General features: G+C 35.3%; 2 protein-coding genes across 8 annotated transcripts in view; one reads left to right on the forward strand and one right to left on the reverse strand.

The window, feature by feature from the left end:
* The window catches only part of LOC106166816 (lysine-specific histone demethylase 2), a 117,127-nt gene that overhangs the window by 6,880 nt on the left and 94,368 nt on the right, over positions 1–15,879 (forward strand). The gene's annotated exons all lie outside the window — the stretch shown is intronic.
* Positions 5,937–15,879, reverse strand: part of LOC106166831 (adrenocorticotropic hormone receptor) — a 68,089-nt gene continuing 58,146 nt past the window's right edge. For all 6 annotated transcript variants that reach the window (XM_013545490.2, XM_013545489.2, XM_013545485.2 and 3 more), the window contains 2 exons: positions 12,268–12,584; positions 5,937–11,483 (listed from right to left, as the gene is read on the reverse strand). In XM_013545490.2, the coding sequence (XP_013400944.1) occupies positions 9,636–10,793 (1,158 nt within the window). In that variant the 5' untranslated portion in view covers positions 10,794–11,483; positions 12,268–12,584 and the 3' untranslated portion in view covers positions 5,937–9,635. The remainder of the gene's footprint in view (positions 11,484–12,267; positions 12,585–15,879) is intronic.

Consider the following 15,879-nt stretch of genomic DNA (forward strand, 5'->3'; position numbering starts at 1 on the left):
CACTTTCTTTTTCAATACTTTCTCAACTGATGCAATCATGTGCAAGTGTTCCCTTGCTGGTTGCTTACATGCCCTGAAAATGCACTAAAGGGCAAATGAGTCCCCAGTGTGAAATCACAGGGGCTGATCCAGGAACCCACTTTGTACTGACAGAGGGAACTTTGAATGGGTTAAAAACATGGGCAGCACATTGAGGAGCTGAACCATATATTACCATCTTGTACCTTGCCCAGAATCTTATGTACAGTTTGATATTGAATGTGTAAAATGTGTTGTGGTGTGCAGACATGATCTTTTTCAGTGGAAACTCGGAAATCAGCGTTTTTTAATTCAGTTCTGAGATTCATCAAGATCTGCAATAAAATCTAGGTTGGGTCCCATGATAAATGTTCAGAGTTTTTTTTTTAAAACCTAGACTCAGGTCAGGGTGTATGTAAATGATGCCATGTATACCTATATAATCCTCTGTGAAGCACACTGGGTTCATTGGTACCAATGTGGATGACCTTGGTACCTTCAAGTTGATACTTACCAGATGCATGTCAAAGTTCATGAAGTTAGAAATCAGTTTCAGCAGGAAATGATTGCTTTCATTCTCTGGACAGAGTTTATGTAACACTCTGTTGCTTCAGTGACCACTTTTTTGAAGAAAATGGGGTTAGGGAAAGGAATGACTATGTAGTCTCAATATATCACAACTAACACAATTGTAGGTACCCTGACATTATGCTTTTATAACAGTAATTGTTTCTATTGGTATTTATAGTTATTTCTGTTATACAAATCTTCATCACTGCAACACATTGTCAGCAAACACAACTTTTATTGGAGATATATGACACATTTAGAGAGCATTATAGTCTGTTTTTTTATTGAGTTTTTTTTCTGTTATTCATATATCTCTGCCAGTATGTGGGTATCATTTGGGACAAATGTGTCCAATGTTTGTGTTACACAGGAGATTTTAATTGAAATTACATGTCAGTTGTACTTAATCACTTATCAGCTCCAAACTTGATAATAGAATAGGTTGCATGTTCTGTATCTAAATCGCTGGAGTGCATAAACACAGCACAAAAATGTCATTGTATTAAAAGGCAAGATTTGAGACAGATGTAGTAAAATACAAAAAAAGAAAATTAGTAGTTTGGCTTAGAGTGATATATACACACATATGATTGGACATTTTGGGCAAACGCATGTAGGAGCACTCGCAAATAATTTAAAATGAAAATATTGATAGAAATGTGATGAATCCAATTATCAAGCATTAGAACATGTTCATTTCTAAATAAATAGCACATGATGGTTGAGATAAATACGTTATTAAGTTGCATTAAGGGCAGTAGTACTAGAGACAAGTAAAAAGTATTTTAGACACGTACTGCTCACTATGTTTGAAATGTGCTGGTTGTCTAAAGTGCCAATTACATTTAAGGCATGTCTTTAAAATGGCACAGTAGGAAACCAAGACCAATGTCTGATTGCAAGGGTGGAATTCCTGGAAAAAAACAATGCTTTTCAATTCCATGAATCAATATAATTTTAAATTTAATAGCAGTGTTACTGTTGTACTCAGTCACCGTGACATATGTCCAATGTGGAGCAAAATCCATTTGAAGTCATCACTTCAAGTATCCATATATGTAATTTCTCATATAATATAAAAACATTTTGTTGTAGTTTCTAAAACTATGTTTTAATTGTTACCAGTATGTGTGAGGAGAAAAGACATTTTAAGAATGTTTTAAAAGATGATTTTTTTTCAGTGAATTTTATTTCAATTTTTAAAAATAAATTAATTACTCTTTTTATGAGTAACCATTAGTCATTGATTTACGAGGCCTGTTTTTGCCTGGACTCATTTTGGTTTAACATGAATGCAAAAGGTTAAAAGTGATTTCAAGATCAAAGTATACCACTGATTAAATCACCCCCCCCCCCTCCCTCTCTCTCTTTTCAATCCTCCCAGAAACCTACAATGATCTACCACTGGCACACATGACTGATAGCAAAAAAGCACAAAAAAATACAAATAACCTTGAAATGCTCATGTGTGTCATTGCCAAACGGACAAGCTCGTCAATTGTACCAGGAAATGGAACAGTTGATTGGCATGGACATGCAAATTATAGATTAGGGAAAAAATAGATCGAATTTCTGACTCTCTTTGAACGTGAAATGATCAATTGTTCCTGTCCCTATTGAAGGTGTTTGATAGGTTTCCTTCTTTTGGGATAACAATAACAAAATTAAATGATCTTTGAACCCTGTTAGTATTCCAAGATGTTTTTACAAAGAAAAAATAGTTTTCGCTTCAGGAGAAAAACATTTAATTGCCCCCCCTCCCCAGCCTCTTTATGGTATGCATTTCATGAGGTATTAATCAACTAAAATATATGAGAAGAGATGCCTCCTTTTAATGAGCATGTTTGAATGGTTTAATTACTCAGTTGTACCCCCTCCTCTCTGTTTATGTAATTTTTCCAATCTGTTGTCCCTGAGAAAAATGTTCAATGAAATGGACAGCAGTAAAAGCAGTGGACAGTCGTCTGACCTCTTTAAAATTGTCTGCTCTGATTAAAGCTTCCTGTATGATTACTGACAGTGTCTAAGATAATGAACATGTGCACACAATAACTGCAATTTTCCGCTGTTATTTTGAAAAATTACCACAACCCTGTTGAAGCTCTGGAAATGACATTGGCCATGGTTGGTGTAAACTGGTAATTTCTTTCAATAACTTTGTTTCTGATTTGCCTCAGACTTGAAGATAACTCAGATACTGGATCAAAAAAATCACATGCCTGCTTTCAGGAACATTACAGAAGTATGTTGATGCATGTACACTTTATTTATTAAAGATATTGTTTTCAGGCCCATAGCCAGTGATATCAAAGGGGTGAAGGGTTGTCTTTCAGGAAAAGTGACCCATTTAACATGTTCCTAGAACAATATTTATCCAGAACATAACTTTTCTGGCAAAAGGTCTGTTTGTTTGTTTGAACCGCTCCCCCTCCCCCTGCGCCCCCCCCCCCCCTTCCCCCTGCTATGGGCCTGATTTAAGACTCATACAGATATCTTCAGGACAGTCTTAATGTCTTAGGGGTATTGACCCATTTCCATTTGATTTCATTTGATTTAATATACAACAAAGAAGGCAGTTCATCTTCATTTTCAACAAGTGTGTGTGGTGTCTGTAGTGTTCATCTGCTTCCTTTTGTAATGGCGTTTCTGTTCTCTGCTTCCTTTGTAATGAAATTCCTTTTATCTCGTTAGCAGATGAGGACATATGGCCTATGATGTCCAAAGACTTGGTGATTACATGGTGATTGCTCAATTAATTCCAACAAAATAAAATGCTTGATTTGTGTTAGAAATGCTTGAAATATTAACCAAGATTTTGATGGTTTCCTGTCAGAAAGTAAATTTTCATGGGTAATTGAAAATTAAAAGGATTTGAAAGAATATAATTATGCGATTAGTATAATGTTTAGTGCTGGTGGTTTTTAGTTGAAAAGGTGGACTTTTTATCTCTCCTTCCTCCCCCTCCCCCCCCCCCCACACACACACACAGACACTCACACACACTCAAACAACTTAATTAATAAAAGCAATAACTTCATTACTTATTGCAACCCATTGGGTTAAGTTGTACATGAAAGAAATTTTACTGTGGATGCCTGATCACTTTTGGCCTAGATGCTGGCTAGGTGTTGACACTCTCGCCTTCTTGGGGAGGCTACAACTCAGTTGGATCATCTCAAAGGATGCAACAAAACCTTCTGAGTCACAAGGGCTGGTTCTTTAGAATATATATATTATAATGTAATTAGATGGCTTGCCAGCTGACATTGGTTACAACTCAGCTTGTCTGGAAATAGGACGTTATCACTTTTGATTGGCATTGAACTTTCATACAGCTAAGGCCACACGTCTGGGTCAATATCTAGCTGTTTTCAGCGAAAATTGCTCACCGACGATATATAGACATCATTGAACTTGACTGGAAATTTTTTCTTGCTTCTCTGAGCATCTTTCTGTCATGCGCAAAAATGGAGGTATCTGTTTCTTGTCTCGGGGTCCTCTGGGAAATAAGATGTTCTATCTGTTAGGGTACGATTACGTGTAGTCTGGATGTCGAGGATGAGATTGGAAAATTTGCAATAATGCTGTGACGCGGTTCACTGAATGCGAGAGTCTTGTAAATCCCATAGTCAGCAATTTCAATGGGGGGGGGGGGGGTCTTGTTTTCTAAAATAACATGGGTTTTTTAAGCCAGTAATTATCTCAACCTGAGAAATGGCATTGTATCTGGTAGGATGGAAATTTGATTCATATTTGACCTTTACTGATCAAAATGGCGGTTCTGTCAACCCCTCCATCCCCCTGAGGAATGGGAAGTAAAGTCCTTAACATGGAGATGAAGATTTTTTTCAATCAGATGGCAATGAAGACATTGTCATGGTGATAGAGGTCAAGAAATCTGTTTATTTTTTAGTTATTTTTATATCAAGCTGGAAAAGGATTGTAACTGGAAGTTAAGTTTGAGAAGTTTTGTCAGGTGGCACCAGGTTTGTAGTTGTGGATCCAAGAAGGCAAGAAATTAAGTCTTAATTAGGGCCACACAGACTTTTCTGTACAAATGGATCACTATACCCAAGTGATCCAAAAGATACATCTAGTTTTATGTACGTAGCTTTTTTAGAAGAAATTTGGAGTTGCCAACGTGACAGTGCTCAAAATGCCTCAAATCTGTTGTCTAGCATACATTAACAATAGAACAACACCTGTTAGACTATGGACCAAAAATGAACACCCCCCCTCCCCTTGGGGATTTTTCTAGGCTGTATTTTTCGTATACCTTGGGTAGTATTCTCTTAGAATTTGGTTGTCTTCCATGCGGGATTTGCTGATTTTGGCTGTGAAGGCTGCTATTTTAAATACGTAATGAGTTTTAATATTTTATTATAAGTCAGTGAAAAGCTATAATTCAAATAAAGCATGCAATACATCAAATATAAGACCCCATTCCCAGAGATTAGATCGATCCAACTAGATCGACCTAACTCCCTGGGGGTTCACGCTAAATAGCTGTCAGCCTAGCGAGCACGAAAGTTAATTACCCCCTCACAGCTTGTAGTAGGCGGGACGGACATTTAAGCCGGATTATCTGACAGTAATCTAGTGAGACTCCCCACGGGGATAGATAGATCTATAATCTATGGGAATACGCCCTAAGGTTTGTTACCTTGTGGAGTCCAAAAATGAACTTCTTGTCTTGATTGGAGCAAGCATTTAAAAATTATATTCAAAAGTAGGTCAAAAAGTTAACATTCTTGAAATTGCGTAAGTTGGCTAATAGAAAAATGTTGTCGCCATTTGTAAAGGCCTATAAGACAAATATTAACATAACAGTTATCTAATTACTTTATTAAATTTTGTTTGTTTGAATCATATCCCTACAATATAGTAGACGGGTGTAAGGTTTCAGAATTATAAATATCTGTATTAAACTGGCATGCATAACACGAAAATCCTGAAGAAAAAAAATTTACAACTTAACCTGGAAGAGGGAGAACTATAGAAATCACTAGATTGTGTACTTTAGGTAAACTCCTCTAAAATGTTAATGTAAAGAGCTTGAGGAGTCTAGAAATATAAAATGAGAGAAAAGATGGAGGGTTTAATGTGATATGTGATTAAAAAAAGTAAAGCTAAAATAAAGAATGATGCAATTAAGGAAGGGGAGCAAAAAGAGGAGATTTGAAAAGAAAGAAAGAGAATGATGGAAAAGATATAAAATTTAGTACTGATTTCAGAGGAAAAATAATGAACTATTCTTTGAGAGAAAGATTATAACAGAAAGCAAAATTTTATCTTATCAAAAGACAGTGCCATTTTTATACCACACATTAGTAGACTCGTGTTAGGAATACTTTCATGAAATCTTTATTGTTCAGAGAACTTAAATTGAACAGCACAAACAAAAACAACTTATATACATGATAAACATGTGTCCAATGCATTTCAACCCTGATGGTTTTACTTTTGATTTGTTTTTACACAGCCATTATATTCGGCTCACTAGCAAACACTTTTACCATAACTGCTAATATAATAAACTGTGGAATTGACTGAAGTAGCATATTAATTGGTAATATCATAAAATATAATCTAAATCTTTCTTCTGTTTTTCTGATAAAAAATAAATAAAAAATGATCATTTTAAGCCATTTGTATAAAAAAATTATAAGGGCCACACTACAGTATTTTGTCCTTATATTATTTTATCCTTTGTCAGTTTCTCTCTAATTTTAGGAAAAATAAAGTTTTGGTCAGATAAAATCACTTTAAATTTTCTATTTATATTTTCTTGTAGAATTATAAGACATTGAGAATTTACAACACAAAATAGAGGAAAAATACTGAGAAGTGACCCATATTTGTTGACAACAATGGCACTTAAAATTCAGTTGTAGAACTCAGCTGCTACAGATCTGCAAAGTTAATTAAGAGCTAGCTTTTTGTACAAGTGCTAAAAACTATAATACACATTTACAGTTTATATTTGATCAGCCAGCACTTTGTTTTGCCCTGATTTGTTAAAGATTAGAAGAAAAATTAATATATCAAATACAAATCTGTCTAGTTACACAGTTTGAGAGTACATATACACCAGGGGCAAATCCATGCAACCATCTTGGATGTTAGACATCTAGACAGACTCTGTCACGTTAAGTTAAGGATTGTTACCACTCATATAAGGCTGTAGATTTATCACTTTCAGTAAGACATTGCTAGAACATTTTTAAAAGTCTTTAGTTCTTGGTCTAAGTTTAGACTTGAAATGCGGCAGCCAACTATACTAATCAATTTAATCTACTTCGAAAAATTTCAATGAAAGATAGAGTTAATAATAATAATAATGATTAAAAATATATATAAGTATATTTGGCAAACCTTAATGGACAAAACTGCATTCAAGTTGACACCAGTATGTTTAAGGGACTTAATGGTATTGTTAAAAGACAAAAAAAAAAAAAAAAAAAAATTACATGGTATTAGAAAGATTATCTTTCCTGTAAATCTGCATATCATGCCCTGGTATGGATATCTTGTTTGCTGGGTGATTATATAAATCTGAAAATGAATAAGATGAAAAAATTCTTCTTAGTTTTTGTTTTTGTTTATCCCAATTGTGAATTTTCAAGGGGGCTACCTGAATTCACATGGGTACATGAATGTACTCCATAAACATAGTAGACCACACTGTAGTACTGAAACCATGGAGACGGTTTGAACAAAAATATAATTATTAAAAATATACCAGTATTTAACATCATCTCCATTGTTATCTTTAATGTACAACTCATAAATATAAATATATTACAGATTTTAATGCACACATCCCTAGCAGCCATTTTTTTTCATGGCGTAATTTACAACACACAACATCACCAGTTCATTTAATCTGGCTACATCACCACATTATATAATAATATACATGTACAGTTTTACATACTGAAAGCAAAACGTCAGAACTTGTTTTTTTTATTTGAATTAAAGCAAATTATCATTTAGCATACACTAATTGTACCAGGCCCGTAACCAGCAATTTCAAATAGGGGGGTTCTTTTTCTGAAAAAGTGGACCTTTCCCATAAAAACTTCATGTACCTAGATCAAATTTTACCCAGAGTGGACCTTTTCCCAGCAAAAGGGGCGGTTCCTTCGAACCCCCCGAACCCCCCCTAGCTACGGGCCTGTGTACTGTATGTTTGAGAGCATGGGAAGTTTATTATTGTCTCATGCCACATTGTTTGCAAATGGTTACATTGCCATCTGTTTTGATATATTACCACAGCGATATGGCACATACAGAGTGCTTTTGATGTTGTTGATATTGCATTGTTGCTGTAAGTTGCATCAACAAGGATAATTTGATCATTTCTGAATATAATGCTAAGTTTTACTCATTGGGAACTGTTAACATACAAGTGTAGGCTAAGCTCAAATATTAAGTTAATCTGTTTTAGGCACAAGTAAATGCCAGTGCACCTAATATTGCAAACTATTACCAGATTGAAATTATGTCATATGGCCCTTGCTTTTAAGAATAAAACAGATGTCATACGACCCAGTGACAGTTTTGCTGTGATTTTGTACATTAATAAGTGAATATTTGTAAAAGCTTAAGTAAATCTATAACAATCATGAAATACAGATTGATACATATATAAAAAGCACTTTTGCTATTTAAAAGTGATCTTATAATTGTAAACACTCAAAGTCATGTTTGCTCAAAGACTAAAAATGTTGAACATTGTGACTAAAACATATAGTACATATAACAGCTGTCTTTGAAAGTCTCACACTCTCTAACAGACAGAAGGCACCTAAATGGTCATCTCTATATTTCAAAATAGATAATTTATAAGCAAAAATGTTCATTAGCTTAAAAGGTTGATCATAATTGAACATAATCAAACCCAAGTTGAAAAACCTTCATACCATTAGCTTACAACATCTATATTGAGTAACAACATCTACTCACATCAGTCTGATGAAGGCCTACATCCAGGTTGGCCGTATGCTAATGGTATGGATGTTTTTTTTTTGGCTTGTGTTTGACAATTTTCATTCATATATAATTTATACTTCTTGATCAATGACTTCTTGTAAAGAATTGTCCTCGTAGAACTTTGATTTTCATTTTCTTTGGCTTCCTATCTTGGTCAGTTTGGGATCAGTTGAATTACTTTACTGATAAAGAGCTGGCAATTACTTAGAAAAATTGACTGCAAAAATCAGTGCCGAATATAAAAGTGCAGCACAGTAAGCAATCAAATATATCCCCCAAGGATTTGCCAAATGCAATTTATACTTTTTGACTATTATAATGGCTTTATTTTCCTTGCTTGTCTAGTTTCACTGTTCCTAAAATTGGTTTTTTACCTTTTTGATCAGCTTTGAAATTGGCCAATTTCAATGGAGAGGATTAATAGCATGATTGGGGAAAGGCTGGTTAAAAGTGACAATTTGCTTCTGTTATTGATTTTCTCGCAGAAATAAAGATGAAAATGATAATGTATTATCTTCTGAATCTATGTCCTAAAGTTGATGCTCATGTCGAGATTGTGGTATTGCTTATGGACAAACCATTCATTATGGTGAACATATGGAATGTCATTAGTGGAAATTAAAGTTCTTTGATGTATTCTTGTTAGGACATTCATTTACAGTTTTTATCAAGATGTATACGTATGTTTATACCCATGAATCATACCGTTTGGAAGCCAAAAACATTCATGCTCATGATCAGGAAATTGTTTCACTTTCATGTTTGAATATAGAGTCATGTCCATTTACCATTTTATTAATCTCAGCAGCATCCTGCTCTGAATGGAAAATGACTGTTACATTGCCTGGGTCATCTTGTGCGTTATCTGCAGAAGGTTGATGATGGGCACCGTTATTATTAGCATAAAGAGGGGTCAGTTCAATACTTTGAGCTTCCCAGTCTTTATACTTGGCAGCCACCATGTTGGAATTTGCAGCCATTTTGGAAGCTGTGTCATTTTGATGCTGCTGCTGTTGTTGTTGTCTTCTGTCTGCTAGAGAGTGTGCGTCCTGTCAATCATTGATTTGATTGACAGTTATACACATCGTATCAGTAATCTGATTAGAGTCTGTATATTTATGAAGCTTGGTTTTAGCTTTACAAATCTCACTCCTTTCGGGGCAGCGTTCACAGCAGCCACATTTCTCCCAACAGCGAGCTATGAGGCGTCGACACCCTTCGCGAAAATCTGGCATTCGGAGGCCATAAATAAAAGGATCACACAGAGGATTGAGAATCATAATAAGATTAGTGACACCCCCTACAATGATTTTGACTTGCGGTTCACCTTCACCTTGAGGACTCATTTGAGCATTGACAAAGGCATTAGCAATCCCAGGAACCCAAAACAAAATGATTGTCCCCAGCAGCAAGGCTATCGTTTTGTTCACTTTATGCTGCGCTGCATTGTCCCCATGAGATATTCTCCTTATCTTGGTGTAGAGTTGTAGATACAGTATAATGTCGATAGAGGTCGTTGCGATAAATATGACACCAACTAGGTAGCACTGGCCAACGTGGTAGTAAGGCATTTCAGAGTAATGTGAGAAACAATCGGCTGGTAATTTTGCAATGTAATAACTAAGATGCATGACAACGTAGAAAAATGCTGTAAGACCATAACAGAAGATGTTGAATAAGTTGACTCTCCTTTCCGTGACGATCCTATCGTACTCCAGCGCCTTTGTCACAGACAAGTACTGATTAATCACAAAGCCTGATGTCACGAGAAGCGGCGTGATTAAAAACACGTAAGAGGCATCAGCTAGAACAAAGGCAGCACACAACACTTCAGGACCTCTGGCCAGTTTCAGCTGCACAGTGTAGTATACCCCCGTACTCAGGGCAATGAGTACACTTAAGATGAGATCCGACAAAGCCAAGTTGATTAGCAGATAATGGAACGGTTGCCATGGTTTTCGTATGTGAAGTAGACACAGCAACGAAAGAAGGTTTTCTACGACACCTATGCATGCCAGCACGCACATGGTGACGGTGAAAAATGCAAAGTACTCGTGCTCATCAACGTCGGCCACTGTGTGATTTTCTGACCTGTCGTAGATGATGGAGGTTGACTCCGACTGGCTAAGGTTCTGGATTCCCAGCAAATACTTTGCTGATTTCTCAGATGCCAGGTGGTGGAAAACCTCCCCCTCCATTTTACTTGTCATTTTGACTATTTTATGTATTCAGAAGCCTCTTTTTATTGAATTAAACCTTCTTGGTTTTTCTCATCCATCCAGTATGAGGCACATAGCAGTGTGGGATGATCTCTGAATCAATGTTTTATCAACTGTCACATGCGTTGATAGGCTTTCTGTTCTTCGTTATGCAGGCAGTCATTTTGAAGTTGATTTAAAAATGAATGTTTGAAAGCAGTTAGTACATGAAATATATACTTCTTTTTCATGCACAAATTACTATCTTTACCAATCCAGACAGTTATGATATATTATTTGTTAAATTGCCCAGATTACCTGAATCTATTGCAGGAAATCGGGTTTTTACTTGATGTGATTTCTGCCATTGCCTTGAAGTATCACCGTGATGTGTTTTCTTCCTGGCCAGTGAGCGTTTTGCATCTTAGTTCATGTCCCTTCACTGTATTACAGACATGGAAATCAACTATTTGTATTTAGTTTCTTTTATGATTGTTATCTTGGAAATGTTTTAGTCATTAAAACCTGGACTTTATAACTGCTTCTCAGAATTGTGTGAATAGATCTTCTAGAGCTTTTATCCCACTTCCTCAGTGATGATTCCAATCTATATCTCCATGTGTCTAAGGTATCTGGTTTTACTTCCTGGTTTTGTTTCCAGATAAGAGTCTTTTAAGCAAACTGATCTTTGTCTGTCACAACCTGAAATAGATTGAAATAAGACATTTGGATTATTTCATTTATTGTTTTTTTTTTATTGGTCAATATAGTTCTCCATCGTGCAGGCTGGAATTGGATTTGTTATTAATGAGATTGTGTGATATGCTTTCCAGGTGAATCATTATTGGTGTGCTGGGCAATATGTTCCTCTTTCTCTCTCTTTCTTTCTCTCTCTCTCTGTTGTTTGGACTTACACACACACACCAGTGTATACAAACATACACACACATACACGTGTGGACTCGCACATGTCCCCATACAAGCATGCACACACATACAAATACATGCAGTCTCCTCTCTCTCTCTCTCTCTCTCTACATCCCCATCTCTCTCTCTCTATCACTCACACATCACTCACACATACTGTGGCACTTGAATTTCCCCGTTTTCTTTGAACTCCTCCACAGCCTGTGCCACCTGTTATACCAAACAAGTCTTTGGATCAAGTGTCTTTTATTCAGATAATTCTCTGTCTCTGGTGTGGTCATTGCTGCCCACATTGACAAATCTTATCAGCTTTTATTAGTTGTGATTGAGGTCTCCTCCTACTGCTTTAAGTATTTCAGATTGTATAACACCTTACACATTTTTTTCAACATTGGTCATTTTTAGCTTTAGCCAAATATATGTATTTTGTCTGACATGAATCAACCCAACTGACTTTTCCTAATTTTTATATGAACATTTTTAATAAGAAAACATCGTCCTGGCAAAATTGGTTATCAATTCATTTATTCTTTAATGTAATAGATAATCATTACCATACCTTGAGATTATTGTCCGTAATATCTGTTCATGTCCTGCTGATGTCTCCTTGATTTCAGATTATCTATAGATGTGTAGGAAGATCCTATAATTGAACACATGGGGGGATTCTCTCTGTCTGTCCATCCACCAGTGTTATTTTTGAAATCCTCTTTTTTCACAATTAAGTAGCAGGGTGGATTTTCATTAGGTGTTATGTCCATTTGAATTCCTCTTTCTTCACAATTAAGTCACAGGATATGTTTTCATGAGGAAGAAGTAACACTTATTCTCAGCAGAATCAGCAGGGATAGTTCCTTAGACAATCTCCTTGCTCTACTGAAAAAAGAAAAAGACAATCATTTGAAGTATGTAGGGTATGAACAACATTTAATTCTTATTTCTTGGTGCGGCTTGCTATAATTATCTAAAAATTCAAAAAAGAACATTACGAAAACTTTGCACATTATTTCTCTTGGCATCACCTGTTAAAATTTTGATGTTAGGTTAGGCACCTCCCTCAAAAAAAAAAAAAAAAAAAAAAAAAAAAGACAGGTGTCAATGAATTCTTGAAATATTATCTTCACTGACTGACTCATAATAAATTCTTTTGTGTGACGTTTGATTGAGATCTTACTTGGTATTTATCCCCTTAAACACATACAGGTCAGTAAATTTGACAGGTGACGTGATTATCTGTGCCAGATATTTGAATAACTTTGTTATACTGGAGATAAAAAAACCCGATCTTTTGATCTTTGGTCCTCAAAAGAATTGTTTGAATGCCAGAATGTTCTATTTTTTTAAAGTCTGTATGCAGTTTCTACCAGCCCTGGCATCACCAAGGCTATATAATGTTTTTTTTAATCAGATTTTTTTTTTAATTTCTTATCTGTGGTTTATGCTATTATAATATAAAGTTTTATTTCATATTAATTTTGTACTATCAGACCTGTGTGTATTCTAGATATGCTAAAGTTATAATTTTTACATTGTGTTCTGATATCACTACCTCCTAATTTTATGGGTCAAGCATTCCAAATTTTTTTTAAATTTAACTATTCTTATAAATCTAACTTGAATTTGGCAAAATTACAACTTTGTTAATATCACCCCATTACTATTGTTAATATCACCCCATTACTACAAACTCTTTTGATCTCTTAGCTCAAAGTTTATTGACATTGATAAAATTCCAAATATTTTTTATCTCACAATTTTTTGACTCACCTGTTCTACAGTTAAAAAGGCTATGATAAGTCATTCACTGACGAAACCTATGCCCTCAGGTGTGTCAAATATTTGGATACCTTCCCTAGTGTTACCTTTATTTATATTAACACCTGCTAAACATTACAAGAGCTGACATCGCTGTCTTCAAAGTAAAAAGTTATTGACTTATATTCTTTGTTGAAGTGTATTGTGTATTCATATACTCATATACCTTTATAATCTGTTAGTTTGAAGAAGAGAATAGGGTCTTGATTTTAGTCACAGTGCCTGAAACTTAAGACCAAAATGTAGACGTTAGCTGTTTGGTGAACCTGGTCATTGCTCGAGTACTTCGTAGTTGGGAGCAAACGCTTGTCCCGCATATAAATTAAGGGATAGATTTGCATCACATGCCCATTATTACAATTAACACTCTCCTGGACTCTCTTCCCTGGTGAATTTAAGTCCTGTCAGGAATCATTTCTGGTGAGTGATTGCCACACAGAAGGAGATTAAACTGATCAGGAAGAGGAATGGGGAGCATACACATGGGCATGGGGGAAGTGATTACCAATCAGACCTGGTTTGACAATTTTCCTATGGTTTTTAACATATTCTGCAATTGGCATATGCTGTGGGTTTGGACTCTTTTATGTATTAACAACAAAAGCATTTTTACATATATATCAAAAACTTCATTTTTTTACGTGTCAGTGGGGGTTTATACAAACTTATCTTTTGTTTTCTCTACTGGTGCTAACTGACATACTAAAACTTAAGTAAGAATGTGCTGTTCAAAGAAGTCATTGAATACAACACCCCCAACTGTCATACAGACATTTTTAATGGAGGAAATTGAAACAAATCATATCTGTACCAGGCAGTGTAGCCAGACCAATCCTGCTGAAGTAACAGTGTGCCTAGAAGATGGGTCAATGAATGAAAAGATTATTGATGGAAATGGGCAGTTTTGAACATAAGGAAATTAAATTTTATCCCCAAGCCACATTGGTGTTGAATTGAATCCTTGATTTTTTGCCCGTTGATAGCAGCCTGGATTTAACACCAATTTTTTTTCTGTTGATTTTGGATAAATTGGCTTGGCAGTATGGTCCAGTATTCAGTTAACACATATCTCCCCTGAGATGATTTAAAAACTTTTTTTGTCTTCTTTTCCTTTTTCTGTTTTATTATGATAGATTGACCCGGCCTTTTAGTCCACTATTCAGTCAAAATATATCTTCCTCAAAAAGATTTAATTAAATTAAAATTTCCTTTACCTTTTTATAATGTTTGTTGCAGTTGTATTGAGATAAATGTGTAATTTATGGTAAACCTCTACCTCAAAATTGATTAAATAACATCTTTATCTTTTTTCTGTTGTATTAAGATATAATATCGATCATGCTGTATGGTCCAGTATTGAGTAAAAACATCCCTGGGGCCAAGATACCCAATCAAGCATCCCCAGGGGTTGTATTTCAAGACCATGGTGCCAGCAATGGCCAATTGTTGTTTGGTAAAATTATATCTATATGGTATACCGCCATCTTAATACAGTATACACAACAGATAAGAGTGCATATTGCACTCATAGTATATATTGAGAGTGAGATGCATTTAAATAGTTCCAGTACGTGGAAGATATTTCATATTGCAGCAGATTTATGACACTAACAAGTCCAAGATTGCAGAAAGGTTGGTAGGGGCTCAGGAAGATTATTGATCCATGGAAAAGGAATTAGAATAATAACTATAATTTTGCTGTCCCATATCTCATATCTAATTATAATTACACAAGGCAGGGACGGATTGAGGCCATCTTCTGGGTCTTCCAGAAGACGGTCAGATTTTCAAGTTTACATTGACTGGTATCTTTTGGAAGACGGTCAAAATGGAGGATGGATCAACAAAGATAATTTGGAAGACTGTCAGAAAATAGCCCTGGATCCACCCCTGCAAGTGGCTGGTGGTACATTTCCAGGAGGCACCACTATCTCTCTGAGTAATTTAAATTTTTTAATTTTTTTTTAAATGTCCATCATAAAATAACCACCTGTTGTCCAGTTCCCAATAAATCACTGGCTGGTGGTACATAGCCAGCAGGTGACTGACACCTCTCTGAACTATTAGCACAGTTATTTATTTCTTTCCATCATAGAACATCCCAATTATCTCTCCAAAGGAGTCTGTTAACAGTTCCCCTGATAGCTGACCTTATCAGATACTTAAGAAATATTGTTTTTATTATGTATTTGTACTTGAAGTTAATGGGACTGAGGGTGGCTGTTAAGATCAGGTAAAGAACAGTGACTGTAGGGTTGTTATATGGGAATGATGGAATATGTGGCTGTCTTTACATGTTTTCTTTTTCTGGAAACTGATTTAATAATAATAATAATAATAATAATAATAATAATAA

The sequence above is a fragment of the Lingula anatina genome, chromosome 8 (assembly GCF_051362555.1).
Source record: "Lingula anatina isolate TDL-2025a chromosome 8, LinAna3.0, whole genome shotgun sequence".
NCBI classification, from domain to species: domain Eukaryota; kingdom Metazoa; phylum Brachiopoda; class Lingulata; order Lingulida; family Lingulidae; genus Lingula; species Lingula anatina.